This window comes from Drosophila ficusphila, unplaced genomic scaffold (genome assembly GCF_018152265.1).
Source record: "Drosophila ficusphila isolate 14025-0441.05 unplaced genomic scaffold, ASM1815226v1 contig_436, whole genome shotgun sequence".
Classification (NCBI taxonomy): domain Eukaryota; kingdom Metazoa; phylum Arthropoda; class Insecta; order Diptera; family Drosophilidae; genus Drosophila; species Drosophila ficusphila.
Genome location: NW_025064352.1, coordinates 1,761,528 through 1,780,497, shown reverse-complemented (window position 1 = coordinate 1,780,497; position 18,970 = coordinate 1,761,528). Strand labels below are relative to the sequence as shown.

Genomic DNA, 18,970 nt, shown 5'->3' with positions numbered 1-18,970 from the left:
ACATGTTTATTGAATTTTCTTACATCGTCTGAATCATAATAAACCTTATCAGCCCATTTACTGTATCTGTAAAGTAGTTCTAGGAAATTTAACAACGCAATAGGAAAAACCCAATCTCAGGGTTATGCTAGTTATAGTTCAAGATTAATCTCAATTAAAGGCATGGTTCAATTCATGATTAATAAACAAAGCCTTTATATAAACTAAACATAATTGATAAACGAAAATAGATTCACGCCAATGTAAAATTGTAAAGCAAAAACTCGGTTTAATTAATATTTTATTATTGGCAATAAGCTATTGTCCATGCTGACTTCACAAACAACGCAGTTCAGAAACCATCATTTGTCATTAAAATTTTACAATGTTATTTTTGATTATTAGGCAACTCGTGTTTACCAATTTATTTGAAAGGTTTTGCTTTAATTAATGCTCTAACTGACTTTGAAAACAAATCAAAAATTAAACAACGAATGAGTTGTATAAAATTTGTGTGCAGAATAAACAAAGGCCATAACCCGTGTCCTTGTATTCACACATCTGGAAATTATTTAATCCATTCAACAGATTCATTTGCCAGTTATTCTCTGACAGATTTCAAGACAAGTGCATTTCAGCATGGCCGCATTCCCCATGCAGATATAAATATTTAAGTAATTGATTTCCCCAGTCGACAATGGTGGTGGTCTTGCAATTCCTTGGCTTGAACACTTTCGCAATGCCAAAAGTTTATTTTGGACCGCAGAATCCTTCGGATTGATCGGACAGTTGAGGTTGTCAAACTAATTGCCAAAAATTTTCAATGATTTATTCAGTTGGCAATTAAGGTGCCAACTAACGGTGTGGTGCGGACAATATCGATTCGAAAATATTCAATAATCCCAGAGCCTTGATAAGCTCATCAAACATGCACATTGCCATCCTGGGGGGTAAGGTTGTTTTTGCAGCTAAGTGCGGAAGGGGGAGTTTTTTCAGGGTTTCCGGGGTTTTCCTTTCCCCATTTCCCATTGTAGTTGGCTTGGGGCGACACACGTATAGGTAGTAGTAGAAAAGTACAAGTTGCTATGGATCAAGCTCAAGGCGTGGCAGTTGGGCATTAGGTGTTGTACACTGGCGCACGACAACCGAACCGACCAAACAAAGGTCAACTCGACAAGTGAGTTAAATGACAAGGACCTCACCTTGCTCGCCTTCCTTGGCCCGTGTGCGTGTTTGCATGTTTGACTCGGCGAGGCGACCCCAAAAATGAAACTCAACTTTGGCTTTGAATGTGGCGTGCAACCGATTATGGCCTTTCGCTTTCAAAACAAACGGCCCCCTCTTATCCTGTTCCTTTGCTTGTTGTTTTTGCATTGCCCTTGGCCAATTGCGAGTGAATTTTGATGTTTTGACTGGCCATTCCTGGGGCCATTTGACAACTCTATAAAACCGGTGTCCTTAAACCCTCGCCCTCGTCCTTGCCACCCCAAAACCACCAGAAAGCACCCCGCCCCATGTCCCCAACTACTTTCATTATAACCGTAATTGCCCGGAGAGTTTCGCGACTTTCGACTTGGCCACCAAACTAAAAGCGAAACTTCAAAAAACCCGACTTGGCAACTGGAAAAGCGGAAGCGAGAGCTTTCCCACGAAAGCTTCTGCGCGCTAAGCTTTCGTCCTGGCGAGGCGAAAAAGTAAATGTCAGTCATGGAGTTCCAGTCGTCGGATACATTTGGAACACAACGAACACAGAAGGAGCCTCTCGCGACTCATCCCCCGAATACAATGCGAAAAAGTCTGTACAAAAAAAGACACAAAAAAGGACACCACTCTCTGTGAATAAAATAATACTCGCGAAAAGGTGTAGCCCCAAAAAATACGTGCTAAATGGAATTACGGTGCGGGAATTGATTGAAGTGAAGTGTGTTAAAGCTAAAGCCAAGTGAAATTAAACGAATACATTAATAATTCATGGGCCTCAATGCCAAAAGCTAGTTTGATAAGAAATTTAACGAAAATTTCAATGAAAATATATATATTGTACAAAGGTCTATAGCTAAATTGATTTAATTTAACCGCAAAAACCGAAACTCAAACAAAGTTGACAAAAAAAAGCTCACGCCCCTCGCACGTCTCAGTTTTTTCTCGTATTATTTGTGAAAGTGCAACAAACATATAAAAACCAGGGAGAGAGAGGATAAAAAGCATCAGCAGCAGGAGCAGGACCTGCAAAGAAATTGCCATCATTTGGGGCTTACGGAATTATCGGGATCCGTTCTCATTAAAATGGATTTAAGCCAATGCCGAACTGCTGAGCTGCATTTGTGCATGGGATTATCGATTGTAATGCGCAGTCATCAAATTATGTTTGAACAACGCCGCCGCAACAGCGATATTAGCAGCAGCAACAACAACAACAACAACAACAGCTACAGCATAAGCAACAACAAACACTGAATTGGCCCCTGACCCCTTTTGGAAATACCGCGACACCCCTTCTCAAAAAAAAACCACACCCCCTTCGCCCCCTGCCCACGGAAAAGGGAGCAGCGAAAAAGAAGAAGCGTCTTATGAAACAATTGAAGCACCGGCCAAAGGAGCAAAAGCAAAGGAGCAGACAAAGACAAAGGCAAAAACAACGGCAAAGGCTAAAGCGGAGACCGAGAAGAAGAAGCAGCTGCAAAGGACACAAGCGAGAGCAACCGTAGCGAAAACAACAATAACAACAAAAACAACATCGCATTTTTAAACGGCAATACGCAAAGTAAGTGAAGTGTAAAGTGAGCGAGACGGCGATAGAAAGGTGGAGAGTGCCCCAAAGAGGAGTAAGGAGTGCACTCAAAAAAAATAAGTTGTTGTTTCAAAAAGGTCTTAAAGAGTTACGATGTAGAAAGTCACATTTTTCGAACATTTACATATTCGTTATGCTCAAATCCCGAAAGATTCACCGTAGATTTAGTTAATGAGATATGTAAAACATTACATTTTTTTCTGTGTACTTTCTTTTGTAGCATTTTACTGCTGTGTTGATTTGTTGATAAAGAAGTTAACAAAGCTAATTAAGACGAATTGATATCATCATAAAGGGTCTAATTTTTTTGTGTGTAGAAGAGAGCAGCAGGTGAGGAGGCAGCCAAGTGAAGTGAAGCATTTGTCGCATTTTGTGCAGAATTCTCGGCGTAATTAATGCTGTGAGCCTGTGTGTGTGTGTGTGTGTGAGAGCGTTTGTAAACTAGGTCACTAGGAAGTTAGCCCCTTAGCACTCATCCCCCTTCAGTTCCCACTTCAGCGGCAACTCTACGTCAAAGGTGTCAACTCGCTAAATCTGCAACCACACCTCAGCCGACTTAACCACCACTAAGCGCAGCCACCACCCCCTAAAGCACCCACCACTCCACCTCTTAATACACCGCCATGATTAACGCGCCTCAGTGCGATTAACTGCCAAACAAATTTGGAGCGGTTGTGGCTGTTTATGTATGTATGTATGTGTGTTTGTGCTACGCCGACACATTTCCATTCAATAAACATTGGCACTCGTATGCAAACACTGAAAAAATGTTTTTGCATGAAAAACTGTCATTCATCATTCAACGAACACAAATAAACATTTATGCTGAGGCAAACATCGCCTCCTTTTTTGTATATCCTTAAACAAAAACTTTATTCGATTTTTGACATACAACTCATTCATCATCTACAAAGAGTAAAAAAATCAACATAAAATGTTTTACCAATAACTAAAATTTTCGTAAACAAACAAAATTGCGTATACGCCATGGTGGCTTGTTAATCACATTTTGATCAGAACTTTATTCAACGAGATACTTTTCTGTAAAACCGCTGAAGTAAAAACTATAGATCAACAAAATATTTTAGAGCCATAATAAATTACACGACGTGCTGACGATAAAATATATATTGCAAGTCATACTTTAAATTATTTTTTTGCTGCCCCTTTACGTTTATACGTATCTGAATATAAGTACGCATGTATCTACCTCGCATACGCAGGACACACAGAGATAAAGAGGCTTCCCCTACATAAAAGTTTTTCCTTTTTTATAGAAAAAAATTGGTGGCAGGAGTTTAGAACATTGCCAAAGGGGCTGCGGACAGGAGGAGCGGGGGCGTAAGCGAATAAAAGCCATAAAACTCAGGCGCCGAAGCGCAAAATGCCCTTGCTCCGTACAAAAAAAAAAAAAAATAATAGAAAAAACAACCTCAGGACAAATGAAAAAGAGAACAACATCAAATAAATAGAAACTGCTTATTTATTTATTTGTTTCGACAAATCTCAATTGAAACAAAGCTTAAAAGCTTTGAAATCAAAACTTAAATAGAAACCACCAGACTGCCAGACGAATAAAGCGAAAACGATAGAGCGGGAGACAAAGAGACAATTACTATTAAATCCAAGTTCAATTCGGTCAGCAAACAATTGAATTTGTTGCAGATTTGATTTGGCTTCATGTGGATTGCGATAACTATTTTCCGGGATTAGTGTGGGATCGGAATCATTGCTCTGGCCGCAGTTTGCTTCCTAATGAGATTTGGTTAATTAAAATTGAATTCTTTAACTGAATATAAATGTGAGTGGAAATAGAATTCGGTTTTTCGGATAGACATTATTCGCATTAAGGTGGGAGGGACATAAAAAACACTCGGATTTGGTTTTTATGCTTTCTTTTCTTTCGATTAGTCAGCAAGGTCGATGCGAAACTGACCTAAGCTAATCAAAATATACTTTTCCAGCCAATATTAATTTCGATTCGATATAAATGCGATGCTCTTAATGTTATTAGTTATTTTCCCTTTAAATATTTTATTTAATACATTTAAAGCATTGAAAATTAAATGTCAGTAGAGGTATCTTGATTCATTCAAATTAATGAACAATAAATCCAAGTTAGATGAAAAAGTTACTAAAGATGCGAGAAACTCATTTCAATTTTAATAATGGAGCTGTTGGCCTGCGAGCTTATTTCGTTTCAAATTCGTTGATTTTCTTTAGAAATGTTTGCATACATTAAGACGAACACAAAAACAAGCTTTTCCTCAAGCTCTTAAACCTTTAAAACGCTATACGCATACATATATGTACAAATGGAGGAAAATCTCAAACCTAATCCCGCATTAAGCTACAACCGAAAACATAACCCAAAAGTATGCAACGAAAATACAATTTAAATATGCACGTTTTATGAAGTGGATTATATAGAATGAAATGCTTATTCAGTGTTATTTGGCAGGATTTATTGGCAAGAAACCATTATACTGGATAATCATTTGTTTTAAATTAAAGTGAATAAGTAGTCACAATGAGTTTTTTAACTTTAAATGCAGCGTTTATACATCGTTTTAAAATTCGATTTATGAAAGAGTTAAAGTTGATTTATATCGCTTAAATGTTATGGGTCAAGTTAGCCAATAAGCAGAGTTGTTTTCATTACCATAAGAGTTAAAAAATATTTATTTCATATGTTTATTGTCGTCCAATTTGGCACCATATCTAGTATACCCCATCAGCAGGAACACACCGAAGTGTATAAATTGCTTACGTTTGCCCATGTAGTCATAAAAATTGCTTTGGCACATAAAACGAAGCTTGACGCTCGCTTTGGTTTTGGTCTGGTTTGGTTTGGTTTGGTTTCATTTCGCCTCTTACCGTTTTTGTTTCGTTCGGTTTCCATCGCTGGTGGGCTTGTTTTTTGCGGAGGTCCTTCTTATATTTCTATTTGTATTGCTATTTGTATTTGTATTTCCCCGATTTGTATTTCTGTTCGCTCGCCAATTCGGTAATCACATTTCAAGCGTTTTATTCGCTGTTCTCTTGTTCTGATACTGATTCACATTCAGATACCGATTCAGATTCTGATTCCTCGTTATATTTATATGTATGTGTTGTTGTTCTTGTTGTCCTTTCAATCTTTTTGTTTTCTTTTTTTTGTTTTGCAGGATATGACAAGTGATGGTGCTGTTACGTTTTGGATATTTTTGCTTTGTTTGATCGCCTCGCCGCACCTGAAAGGGGGCGTGGCCGGGAGGCCCGATGAACTGCACATCGGTGGCATCTTTCCGATAGCCGGCAAAGGAGGATGGCAGGGCGGCCAGGCGTGTATGCCCGCCGCAAGACTGGCGTTGGATGATGTCAACAAGCAGCCGAATCTGCTGCCGGGCTTCAAGCTCATCCTGCACAGCAACGACAGCGAGGTGAGTATAGTACCCCACTATATTATCCTGTATAGTATCCAGTATAGTCTACCCGAAGCTGAAACGCGATAAGCCCTACTTAAATACGGCACGTCAGTACAGTACAGTACAGTACTGTAGTCTCCTCTGGCCTCCTGTCACATACCCTTGGGTGCCACTTATTTTGTTTCGTCGTTTTTGTTTCTGTTTCACTGATGACTGGAGTGCTGGCTGAGCTGAGCACTGGCATTCATTAGCATATTTCTCCCGGGAACGATGGCTGCGGAGTGCGGGTCCTGTCCCTGTTAACAAAGGACAAAGGACAAACAGTTTTATTATGCCGCATTAAAGGGTATTGCTACGCATGTGTTCCACAAATTGAATTCTCCACCGATTCGCCAATGTCCAACGATATTTGGCAATGTCTCGGCTTAATGACCGCCCATAAATCGTAATTGGGGCTCGCTCGACTGTGGCACGTTCGCCACGTTGCCAACAGCAATTATATCGGTGGAGTTCGGTTAATCGGGTTTTTATATCCGTGATTTGTAATTGATAAAAGGTATTTAACAGAAAGAAGAATGTGCACAAGGCCACACAATCAATGTCGATAATGCTATTTTTATGTGCATACAAACTATAAGTTCTTTCTTTTAATAATTATAACATGGTTTTGTAAAATTTTTAACGTTCTTTATATTTTACTTTTTATCTTTGGAGATCCCTTACACCATAAATAAATAAAAATTGCAAAATATTTTGTTTTAAAACTGAACCACCCCGCTATGAATCAACTTCAAAAAGTATCCACATCTGTGAACTTTGAAACTCTTGTCAGCTAATACAGAGGCGGCTATTAAACAAATTCCCCACCATCCAAAAAGCCATACATCATAATAAATGGCCAGTAGGAGACGCAGTTTCCAGTTATCTAGTTCTGTGTATCAATGCCCCTTGGCGCGCAAAAACACTATTTTTATTCATTTTCATATTTTGCACATTTTGTGTTTTTTATTTTTTGCGGGTTTCCCGTTTTAAGGGTCTGCGGTACAGTTGTTGCGGTTTTCACTACTTCGGTTTTGGTTTCGGTTTCGGTGTTTTGGCCCTGCCTATTTATAAGCGCGAACCTCATTAGTTTTAAGTGAGCGAAAGCTTAACTACTTGTTTTGAGTTTTGAATGAGGTCACTTTGCCCCTGCCCAGCCGTAGCTCATCATTTGAGTTATTTTTATTCAAGGCTGGCAGGAGGGACGGACACAACTATACACGACTCGTATATCCTATGCCACATATACTACTACTTTAGTACACACAGCCATTTACGAGCCAGAGATACGGACTTATAGATAACGAACAGAGGCGGAGAGGTAAACCAAGTTCAGATTCTATGCTGTTGAGTTCCGTTCAGTTCCGTTCAGTTCAGTTATCCTTCAGTTGAGTTCTATGGTGTCCCTGTTCATATCTGGTCTGGTTAGTTCAGTTCAGTTCGCCTCGCTGGACTGAGCCGGGCGCGTTATGTTTGTGGCTTAGGCAAACAGCTTCCGTTAAATGCTGCATAATTAGTTGCCATCTCCAGGTCCCATGCCTCCCCACCACCACCACCTCCTTTGACTTCCACATCCACCAGAGCCTCCTCCACCTTCGTATCCACGTCACATGGCAGGCGACAAGGGGCAAAGGTCGCACGCAATGTTTGCCTTTGCCGCTGCCTTTTGCTTGACCTACTTTGATGTGTGAAATGTCCCAAGAAGCACAGAGAAGCGAGCTGAAAAAAAAAATATATAAACAAGACAGGATGGTTATCCTGCGATTGCCACCGAGACATCTAATGCCCTTCCGGTTGAATCAACGATGCTTTCAGACCTACTACTGCAATTCTCGGACCGTGGCCAATGTTTCATTGGTTTTAAATTGTCCAACTAACGGCTGGGAAATCTATATATACTTTACTTTTCACTGGTGTAACTGTCACTTTATTTTTGGGAAAGTGCTTTTTCCTGTAACGGCTAGATGGCTTCAAACAGCTGTCAAAGGTTTTTCTATTAAAAGGAAATAAGTTAAATTGCTGCCATCGAAAATAAACATTTAATGATTTTTAGTTTCTGATTTAGTTCTGATTTTTGTACTTGAAATTTCTTTCTGGTCGTGAATCTGTTCATTCATGAAAGTAATAAAAGTAGTTAAGCCAGAATAAGTTGATAGTTTATAACGATGGAATTCACTCCATCATTATTTACTTTGCTTAAACTTTAATTAAAATTCTAATTGTCAGCTGCAAAGTTTTCAGCAAAATTAGCATACCCTCCGCCAGGGAAGAGAAAAAAGAGAAACTATTAAACTAGAGCGAGCGCTTATATCGTGGCATGCCTCGAGACCAGAAACCCGCACCTAAATCTAAATAGATGGTGGGAGTATGAACAGGATAATACTTATGCATAAACAGGGACTGGACATGAAAAGAAGAGGAAAAAAAAAACAATTAGAATGGTTGTTTACACGCGAACCACGTAAGAAATATGAAAATTGTCGTCGGAGGCAGGAAGAAAAGGGGGTTTTTGGGGAAAAGTAAGGGAAACGACAAGCAGTGAAAACGAGTTTGCCATGTAAATGAATGAATGGGAGAATGAATAACTGAATGAATGAATCATTTGTATGGTCAACGTGGATCCACGTATGTATATCACAACTTCCGAACCCTCATGTGGAAAAAAGAGCAGAGGAAGGGGCACATTTTCTTGAATTATTCATTGTCATGAATGAATCTTGTTTAATTGATAAATGCCATGGCACGGGGATTAATAAAAAGAAAAATGGAAAAATATCATCCAGGTGGAGACATAAATTAGCCAGGGGATTGAGTATGGAAATGAAACAAAGTTAATTACTTCAATTCGTGCCATAAATCAAGCAAAAAGCTTTTAAACAAGTTCTGAATTGTATTAAAAATGATATGTATTGATATTTGTTTATAATTTGATTTGATCGTAATTTAAATAGTGTTCAATTAATTTCAGTTTATAAACCATTTAATGGTTCGTTGAGCAACAATTGTTTTATTGAAGCATTAATTGACACATTTAACAATTATAATGTATTCAGTTTTCAAAATTACACTTACTAAAGCAAAGTGTCCATCAATTATGCAACTTAAAACTACACAAATTGATTACCTTAACAAAACAAGTGTCGTTTTCGATAATAAATTTCAATTTGATGGCCGCACCAAGGCATCAATTGCCGCACATGAATCACAAGGCAAATTAATCATTTCAATAATTATCTTTGAATGAAGACAGACACATAAATTACAGGAAACTCGCTATTAATAACTCCTTAAGGGCCGTTGCTCAGCATAAGCATAATCAATACTTCCCGACGGTCATGCCATCAAGTCGAAACCAATTTATGTATGAATATTTATCGACGAGTGACGGAGAATATAATTTTGTTGGCAACCGGCTAATACCATTCTATATTTTCCCCCTCCTCCTTTTTGGATAGTGTGAGCCCGGTTTGGGCGCCAGCGTGATGTACAATCTGCTCTATAATAAACCACAAAAACTAATGCTGCTGGCGGGTTGCAGTACGGTCTGCACAACTGTGGCCGAGGCTGCCAAAATGTGGAATCTCATTGTGGTAAGTGGTGGTTGCATAACGCGTAACCTGATATTCTGCATTGGAATAAACATTGTTCCCCTCTTCTACATTAGCTTTGTTATGGGGCCTCGAGTCCGGCACTTTCGGATCGCAAACGGTTTCCCACGCTATTCCGCACCCATCCATCGGCCACGGTGCACAATCCCACTCGCATCAAACTAATGAAGAAGTTCGGCTGGTCAAGGGTGGCCATTCTGCAACAGGCCGAGGAGGTCTTTATATCGGTATGGAATAAACCTTTTTCCATAAGTATTTCCTATATTAAATAAACTAATTACAGACCGTGGAGGATCTCGAGAATCGATGCATGGAGGCTGGCGTTGAAATCGTAACTAGACAATCATTTCTTTCCGATCCAACAGACGCCGTGCGCAATTTGCGACGCCAGGATGCACGCATCATTGTGGGACTCTTCTATGTCGTGGCCGCCAGAAGAGTTCTCTGCGAAATGTACAAACAGCAGCTATATGGCAGAGCCCACGTATGGTTCTTCATAGGTGAGTTTACAGAAGCATTAAAAGCAGCGAAAATATGCAGGCTTTCAATGATTTAAAATATTATACGACTTAGTTTTGTTATCCCTTTATCTGAATTGACTCCTTATCTCACATCTCAACTATTATTTTAGGCTGGTACGAGGACAATTGGTATGAGGTCAACCTGAAAGCGGAGGGCATCACCTGCACTGTAGAGCAAATGCGAATAGCTGCCGAGGGCCATCTGACAACAGAAGCTCTCATGTGGAATCAGAACAATCAGACAACTATATCTGGAATGACTGCAGAGGAATTTAGGTAAGTTTTTGTTTAATACTAAATACGTTTCTTAATTAATATACTTTAACTTTAAACAGACATCGACTGAATCAGGCGTTAATCGAAGAGGGTTACGACATTAATCACGATCGCTATCCGGAGGGTTATCAGGAGGCTCCCTCTCGCCTACGATGCTGTATGGAGTGTGGCTTTAGCTTTTAACAAGACTATGGAACGATTGACGAGCGGAAAGAAATCTTTGAGGGACTTCACCTATACGGACAAGGAAATTGCCGATGAAATCTACGCTGCCATGAACTCCACACAGTTTCTGGGTGTCTCGGTAAGATTGCAATATTAATTATTTTGAAAATAATTTAAATTTAATCGAATAAACATATATTTCTAGGGTGTAGTGGCATTCAGTTCTCAGGGCGATCGTATTGCACTTACTCAAATCGAGCAGATGGTGAATGGAAAGTACGAAAAGTTGGGCTACTACGATACCCAGTTGGATAATCTGTCCTGGTTGAATACCGAACAATGGATTGGTGGCAAGGTAAGCATATTAGTCAACTTTGGAATATCATTCAAGTCGGTGCCTATACTAAAATATAAAAAATGTCTGACGAAAAAGAAAAGGAAAAAGAAACTCCCAAGGATATTTCAGATGATACTGGAAAGGAAAGAAAATCAATAAGGGTTTTAGATCCATCAGTTAGCTTTTTTCAGAAAGATGACGAAGCCAATGCGGGAACGTCTCCTTCAAAATCCAATAAAGAACCTCCTAACGTGGCACCGAAACCAAGGAAACCTTCAATAAGGGTATCAGTCTCTGAACCTGAAAAAGACACAGTACACAAAAAGAAACTGAGGAAAAACCGGGCTTCTCAAAATCATTTGAAACCAATAAAGGCAGGCAATCCGAAACAAAAGATGGTAATACAAGCACTGATAAAAAGAAAGACCGACAAGGTTCAAAGCATTCAATAGGATCTGTACATAGCAAGTCGCATCTTGATGATAAAAATCGACAAGGATCTGTAGCTAGAAAATCATATATTGAAGATAAAAATTACCAAGGACCTGTTCTTAGGCAATCACATCTTCAAGACAGAAATCTCCAAGGAAAACATCAAGAAAGACCTTCAAGCGGACCACAAAAGTACAATGAACGAGAACATATAACTTATTCAAGAAGACGAAGAGAACCATTTGATGGATTCGATAAGGAAAAGTACCTAGCAGATATGATTGATTATGAGCGCTCATCAGAGACAAACTTTTCTTCAAATAGGCCAGAAAATAGGGAAAACTGGATGCCAGATAGCGCTCTTCGACATCGTTTTGGCAGCCGGCATAAATTTAATACAACCTCAAGCCTTTTGGACGAAGAGGGAGAGGAAGAAGATCCTGATTTATATTCAATTGGATCATCAACCATGAAGGGTAGCACTCGCTCACATAACGACGATCGTTCCACGTTCCTAGCTGAAATAATCAATATGGGAAAGTTGAAGGAGTTGAAGGATCAACGCGTATCAACTGCAGATTATCTTAAGCAACGCAGAGCTGACCAAACCATCGATGAGATAAAAGGTTCCAAGACAACTGGAACTGGCAGAAATCATGTCGATGAAATAAAATGGAAAGAAACCTTTAGTGATAGTAGTGACGATGACGATGATGCCAGGTTTAAAAACAGAGGCACCATCACAAAAATCTTTTGTCTTGCCCAAAGAGCTGAAGAAAATCCAAAAGAAAATGAGGATCAAAAAGAAGATAACAAGGATGTCAGCAAGGATAAGAAGCCTCCCACAGAACCAGAAATAGAATTGGAGGCCAAAAAACCTTGGAGCTTTCCCATCACGGAAACATTTTCTGAGATCCCTGGAGAAAAACAGACACTGGACGAAAAAAAGCTAATCAAAATAGGAAAGAGAAACAGGAAAATCAGAGCTATTGGAGTTAATACTTATATAAGTAGAAAACCCCAAAAAGTAGAGAGCATGCCAGGAATTGAAGAGGGAATTATTCACGATGATGGAAAACTGCGTGATATAGGACAAGTCACTGAAAGGCGGCACAAGCATCGCAATTATAAATATAAAACCGAAACAGACGATCAACCCATAGAAATAGGACCCTTGGATGATCGAGTTAGGGAAATTGGAGTTAATACTAAAGTCCTTCCAAAAACCAAAGATCCACCAATTTCTGAGATGTACGAGCATCCGGGAAATACTTTAAGAAATTTTGGAACCAACACAGATAAACCTTTTAGGCCAATTGACGACGGAACTGAAGTTATCTACTCAACACCTTTTAAGTATGATGAAAAGAAATTGAATGATCTCATTGTGGATCCACCGATATATGATAACCCTTACAAGCTGCCGACAAAGGACGAAGGACGTCCTTATTATAAAGGCTGTGAATACCATTTTCCGGGCAGAACTGGTTGGCGTCGCCTCTTCTACAATAATACCTATGGAAAATATGAATTACGCCGTGGAAGTCACTGGTTCTATACACTGATTTTTGCCATATGCTACATTGCATTTGTTGTTCTTTTTTCCATGGCCTGGTTTGATTACCTCACAAATGATGCTACAAATGATGCACCCAAGTCAAAAATGCACGCGCCAGTTATGACTTTTACTCCGATTGGACCCAGAACTAATCCCAAAGGGATCTCATTCGATCCACAGAATGAAACTGAGACCATGGAAAAGAATGCCGCGATAATGGCTCTGTTGGAAAAATATGGCGATTCTGGTCATAATTTTCGATTTGGACCTTGTAATGCCCACGAAAAGTTTGGATATCCCAGTGGTGAACCGTGTGTTTTTCTGAAAGTAAATCGAATAATAGGCTTTAGAACCGAACCATACGTTGATTCCGATGAGCTTGTGAATGCCAAAGTTAGCGAGGATGAATTTTTGGCTTTGAGAAGCCTTTTGGAGAATGCTACTTCCAAGGAGGATCGTGAGAACCGTACTTGGATTACTTGCCAAACGGAAGAGAACAAGAATATTCAAATAGAATTCCATCCAGAAGCGGCAATCCGAACGGAATACACCGATATTAAAGAGAAAATCGAGTACGTTGGGGATAAAAATAAGAAATCCTTCTTTGGCCCAAATGATCTAAATAGAGTTGTGGCTCTGAAGATTAAAAATCTAAAGCCAAACGAGCGTATCTATGTGAAATGCAAAATGTGGGCTCATAATATCAAGCACAATCAAAAGGGTTTTGGTCAGGTTTCGTTTTATGTTTTATTAGCTACAGATAGAAATCGTGAAAAGGTGGAAAAAGTTCTCAGATACCATGAAACATTGTAATGAAAATATTATTTTTTGTTAATAATACTTTTAATAAATGAATACATTAATATGTTTTTATATGTTACTCTAGGTTCCTCAAGATCGCACAATTGTCACGCACGTTTTACGCACAGTGTCCTTGCCATTATTTGTGTGCATGTGCACAATCTCCAGTTGCGGCATCTTTGTCGCCTTCGCCTTGATCATCTTTAATATATGGAATAAGCATAGAAGGTAGATAATTTACACATACTTAAGATCCTTCAGCATCACTCAGTTCCTTCAAAATTCCAGAGTAATACAATCCTCGCATCCCGTTTGCAATACGATAATGTTATTTGGTGTCATCATCTGTCTCATATCTGTCATCTTACTGGGTATCGATGGACGCTTTGTCAGCCCCGAGGAATATCCAAAGGTAACTGAATAATATATACATATATTAAACAAATATATTTTAAATGGTTTTTTCCATTAGATATGTCAAGCGAGAGCTTGGTTACTATCCACCGGTTTTACATTAGCATACGGTGCTATGTTCAGCAAGGTCTGGCGTGTGCACCGATTTACAACAAAAGCAAAAACTGACCCGAAGGTAAAGCTACCAATTAAAAGGCAAATGAATTAATTAATCAACACATTGTAATTGCAGAAAAAAGTGGAACCTTGGAAGCTATACACCATGGTTTCGGGCCTCTTATCAATAGATTTAGTGATATTACTCTCATGGCAGATCTTTGATCCGCTGCAGCGTTATCTCGAAACATTCCCACTCGAAGATCCAGTATCTACTACTGATGATATTAAAATACGTCCAGAGCTTGAGCATTGTGAAAGTCAACGCAACTCCATGTGGTTGGGTATGTTTTTAATCAGTTTCTTTAGGAAATTTATGTTACTATTAATTAATGAATTATCCCTTCTAGGTCTTGTCTATGGCTTCAAGGGACTAATCCTGGTGTTTGGTCTATTTTTGGCCTACGAGACGCGGTCCATTAAAGTGAAACAGATCAACGATTCGCGATACGTGGGCATGAGCATCTATAATGTGGTCGTCCTCTGTCTGATAACAGCTCCGGTGGGCATGGTCATTGCATCGCAGCAGGACGCATCCTTCGCCTTCGTTGCTCTAGCTGTGATATTCTGTTGTTTCCTAAGCATGCTGTTGATATTTGTGCCAAAGGTGTGGTCCTTTCCATTCGTATGAGAATAACATAATCTGAGTGCTCTTTCTATTTAGGTCATTGAGGTCATACGTCATCCCAAGGACAAGGCAGAATCGAAATACAATCCCGATTCGGCCATATCAAAAGAGGATGAGGAACGCTATCAAAAACTTGTTACCGAAAATGAGGAACTGCAACGATTAATAACACAGGTAAGTTAAAGGGTTTGGCCTGCTTTTAAATAGAGACCGTTAAGTAACAGCTTAAAGCAAGTCTATAAAATTGAAAACGTTCTCATAGGAACATTAAGAATTAAGTGTATTCACCTTGGCAATCAAGAGTGAAACCACCAACCACCGCCATGCTCGGCTGCACTTTTGTTTCTTTATAAGTTGTTATCACGATCATAAGTCAAGAACTTTTTATCTATGTTCAAATTAAGGTAGTCTGTTCCAATTGAAAGATTTAATCATTCTAATGAAGATGCCTTCTGAAACAATTTCGTTAGTGAACTAAAGTATATATAGCAATCATGAATTGATAAGAAAACATTTCGGTTCTCTCACAGACACCATTTATGATAAGAACGAAGTAGATTAGAGCTGACTTGAAAGAGGTCATGATGACTATATTACTTCATATATAAAGTAAAATTTTGTATTTGCCATTGCAGAAGGAGGAGAAGATACGAGTCCTGCGACAGCGGCTTGTGGAACGGGGCGACGTGAAGGGCACAGAACTGAATGGTGCAACAGGTGCCGCCGCCGCCGCTGTGGCGACAACTTCGCAGCCAGCTTCCCTCATCAACTCATCCGCACATGCCACACCCGCAGCCACACTCGCAATCACACAAGGTGAGTGTTGAAGGGGCAAGATCCCATTCCTTCCAAATTCCATGTAGCCAGTTGCATGTGGTTCTCTCGATATATATTATATTAGCATCGTTGGTTTAGCTTGGCGTTCATAATCGTAATGTTCTCAATTTTAATTAGAAATTTTAGCTATTTTCGTGGGCATTGACACAATTGATTAGGAACAACCGTAAAAATGGAGTTCAAAGGTTATTTGTTCATGTTAATGCTACGTAAACTCACTGTCGGCACTTCACTTTTTAAATATTTTTGTTGTTTTCAAACTGCATTTAGATTTTAAAAAACGCACAATTTAAAATGTACATAAGTATTTGTAATATTCGTGTTGTGGTTTAATGTAAGCACATACTTTTATAAATTTTATAAATTTAATTTTCTCTAACAAAGCACGATTTGATTAACCTCTCTAACTGTGTACCTTTACATAAATCCTAAACTAATTCAGAATATATTTATCTTACAGATACTCATGAGCATCGTACATGAAAAAACTTGTCAATTTCCTTTGCGTGATAGGTGAATTATACAGAAAATATGAAATGCAAATAATGATGCTTACGAAGGATGGAATTAATAAAAAACACGTACTTAATAAACTTTGTATCAACTTTAAGCTGAGCTAAATAAGTGAATTGGTAGCAGCAATTTTGTAGAATAATGAAATATGTATTGTACCTTAAACGTGTTTAGAATTAATATTAAAAACGAAATACTTTTAACTTAAAAAAAAAAAAAAAAACAAAAAACGACATTAGCATCTGAACTAAGCGAATTGTTAGGCTTTAAAGTTGAAACACAAAAACCAAAAATTCTAGTAAGTCAGAAAAAAAAACCTAAAATACAAATCATGTTAAAGTTAGTAAATTTTTAAACGCCGGAAAGGGAAAACCAATTGTTGTGTTTTTAGTAAATACTGTTCTTGGGTTAAGAGAATTTTGTTTTTAGACCTATGTTGCTCACTGCTGTCTCCTAGAGCTCTCTATATATATATTAAATCTGAATAGATGAAAACCACCCAAATGGCGGCCTTCTCCCGATTCTTAGTTTTTATTTACGTGTCTTTTCCGAACCAGGTCGCGGCAATACAAACCAAACTCCTAGACTCCGGGAATCAAATTTCGGAATCCTGTTCTTCTCGATGGGGTTGTCGGTTTGATTCCCAATATGTTAGCTAAGTTAGCTTTAGGCACTTTGTATAGATACATGTGTGTATGTGACGTATAAGTGTGCACTCGATAAGAAGTTTTAATAGTTTACATTTCAGCAAATCGTAAATAGCACAAATCGAATGGAAAGTCTAGTAAATATTAGATAATGAAAGGATATGTATACATTTAGCATAGATTAGTGTAGCATCAAAAGTTATTATTATATTATGGGTGGGTTAAGTGAAGCTCAAGAAACGTTTTAATTTTTATGTACTGTTATACATAGACAAATTAAATGGTAATGAGAAATTTTTGAACCTACTGTAAGTTCTAAAATCGCATTTATAAAGTATATATATTATACACAGGAAATGAAGAGAAACCGAGAAACATAATTGAGGGCGTCGTTATATAGGAATTGACTTTATTTAAACTAAAACTAAACTGAAGCCTATTAACAAAATGATTAACTCACTCACTTGCATAACATACTAATCACTCACTAACTCACCCTTCTACAAAGTCGAACCTTTTAAATTTCAATCACTCTCACATTCAAATTAACGAAATGAAGTAAAATCCATCACGAAAAGTGCTATAAGAAACATACATAGACAACATCAAATTCCTACGAAATGAAAGACTTTAAAATCTAAGCCGTTAAATAAAATGAAAACCAAGCGAAAGAAATGAATACTATACACACGATAAACAATGATTATATATATAAATATTGAAATATATATATATGAAATTTACAAATGGCAAAGAACATCTCTAGTACGATACATTGATATTTGTTAAGGATCGTTGGAATTTGTAGCTTAATTGGATTGTATTTCTTATACATATAGGGAACGCTGTTAGGGTAGACGTGTAACTCGAGATCATGTATATTGTATATAGAGCATTTAGCTGCGCCTCCTAACCACTAAAAAGAAAATACAAGCCACAACAGCAACAAAATCTACAAATGCAACAATTTAATCGACATTTATTTTTGAATCCGAATCAATTATTTGCTTTTGTCCTCAAATCACAGCCGAACGAAGAACTTTTAGTAAAGTAAGACACAGTTTAGCCAAGCTAATTGTTGTATAAATACGAGTAAATAGAAAAAGCAAAGTTTAAATAAATCCAGATTTATTTCAAAAGAAAACACAAAAAAAGTGAAAATCTACTGTTAGTGACAAAATAAATTTGAACCACAAAAAATGGTAGCAGTATGCAGGAAAAACAAAAGGTCAAAGTAATGAAAAACTCGGTATGTTCTTATGAATGTAACATTAACGAATTAATTTAAAGTTTAATAAAACGGAATAAATGAGAATTTTACTGAATAAAAAACACAAAACAAAATTCAACGGATATTTAAGTATTATTTTATTGGTGGAACTTAGTATGCGAATGAAATTAAATTTAAAGCCAAAGGTAACATGATTAAATTACAAGTTCATTTGCTCAAAAATATTCAGTCTTAATATTTTGACATCTTTCACAAAATTTGTTTCTTAAAATGCAAATCGTTCTTAAAAGCAAACATTTTATTTTGCACCCCACTCGTGCCGTATTTTAATGAGGGAATCAATAACCTTTATTCATTAAATCAATGCCTGAATTCTTTATGCAATTTAAATAATTATTTTGAAAATTCCTTACATGGGTTGAGTTAAGAAATCTGCAAGTCGCGCATTTAGAGAATTTCTTATTTTTTATTTGGCTTATGGATACAACGCTTAGATGCTGACTTATATTTTCGGGTTCACTGCACATTTGATTAGGGTATTTTTAAAGTATTGCCAAATGAAGTCAACATCTTTTGCCTTCCGCTTATATTGCTAATTTTAACCCCCAACCCAGAGCAGTTTCCATTAAC

At 37.9% G+C, this 18,970-nt stretch overlaps 2 protein-coding genes across 2 annotated transcripts; both read left to right on the top strand.

Moving 5' to 3' along the window:
• The first annotated feature begins 1,699 nt into the window (after positions 1-1,699).
• On the top strand, positions 1,700-18,453 carry LOC108101751 (gamma-aminobutyric acid type B receptor subunit 1). Its single transcript, XM_017206214.2, is given in 17 exon segments — positions 1,700-2,743; positions 5,938-6,192; positions 9,672-9,806; positions 9,881-10,051; positions 10,108-10,324; positions 10,456-10,621; positions 10,681-10,759; positions 10,761-10,925; positions 10,992-11,141; positions 14,000-14,142; positions 14,203-14,326; positions 14,387-14,503; positions 14,561-14,768; positions 14,835-15,091; positions 15,149-15,286; positions 15,748-15,928; positions 16,410-18,453. Coding segments are annotated over 16 exon segments (2,526 nt in total). The 5' UTR covers positions 1,700-2,743; positions 5,938-5,940; the 3' UTR covers positions 16,433-18,453.
• On the top strand, positions 11,167-13,970 carry LOC108101732. Its single transcript, XM_017206184.2, is given in 2 exon segments — positions 11,167-11,545; positions 11,548-13,970. Coding segments are annotated over 2 exon segments (2,721 nt in total). The 5' UTR covers positions 11,167-11,203; the 3' UTR covers positions 13,927-13,970.
• Positions 18,454-18,970: the final 517 nt, after the last annotated feature.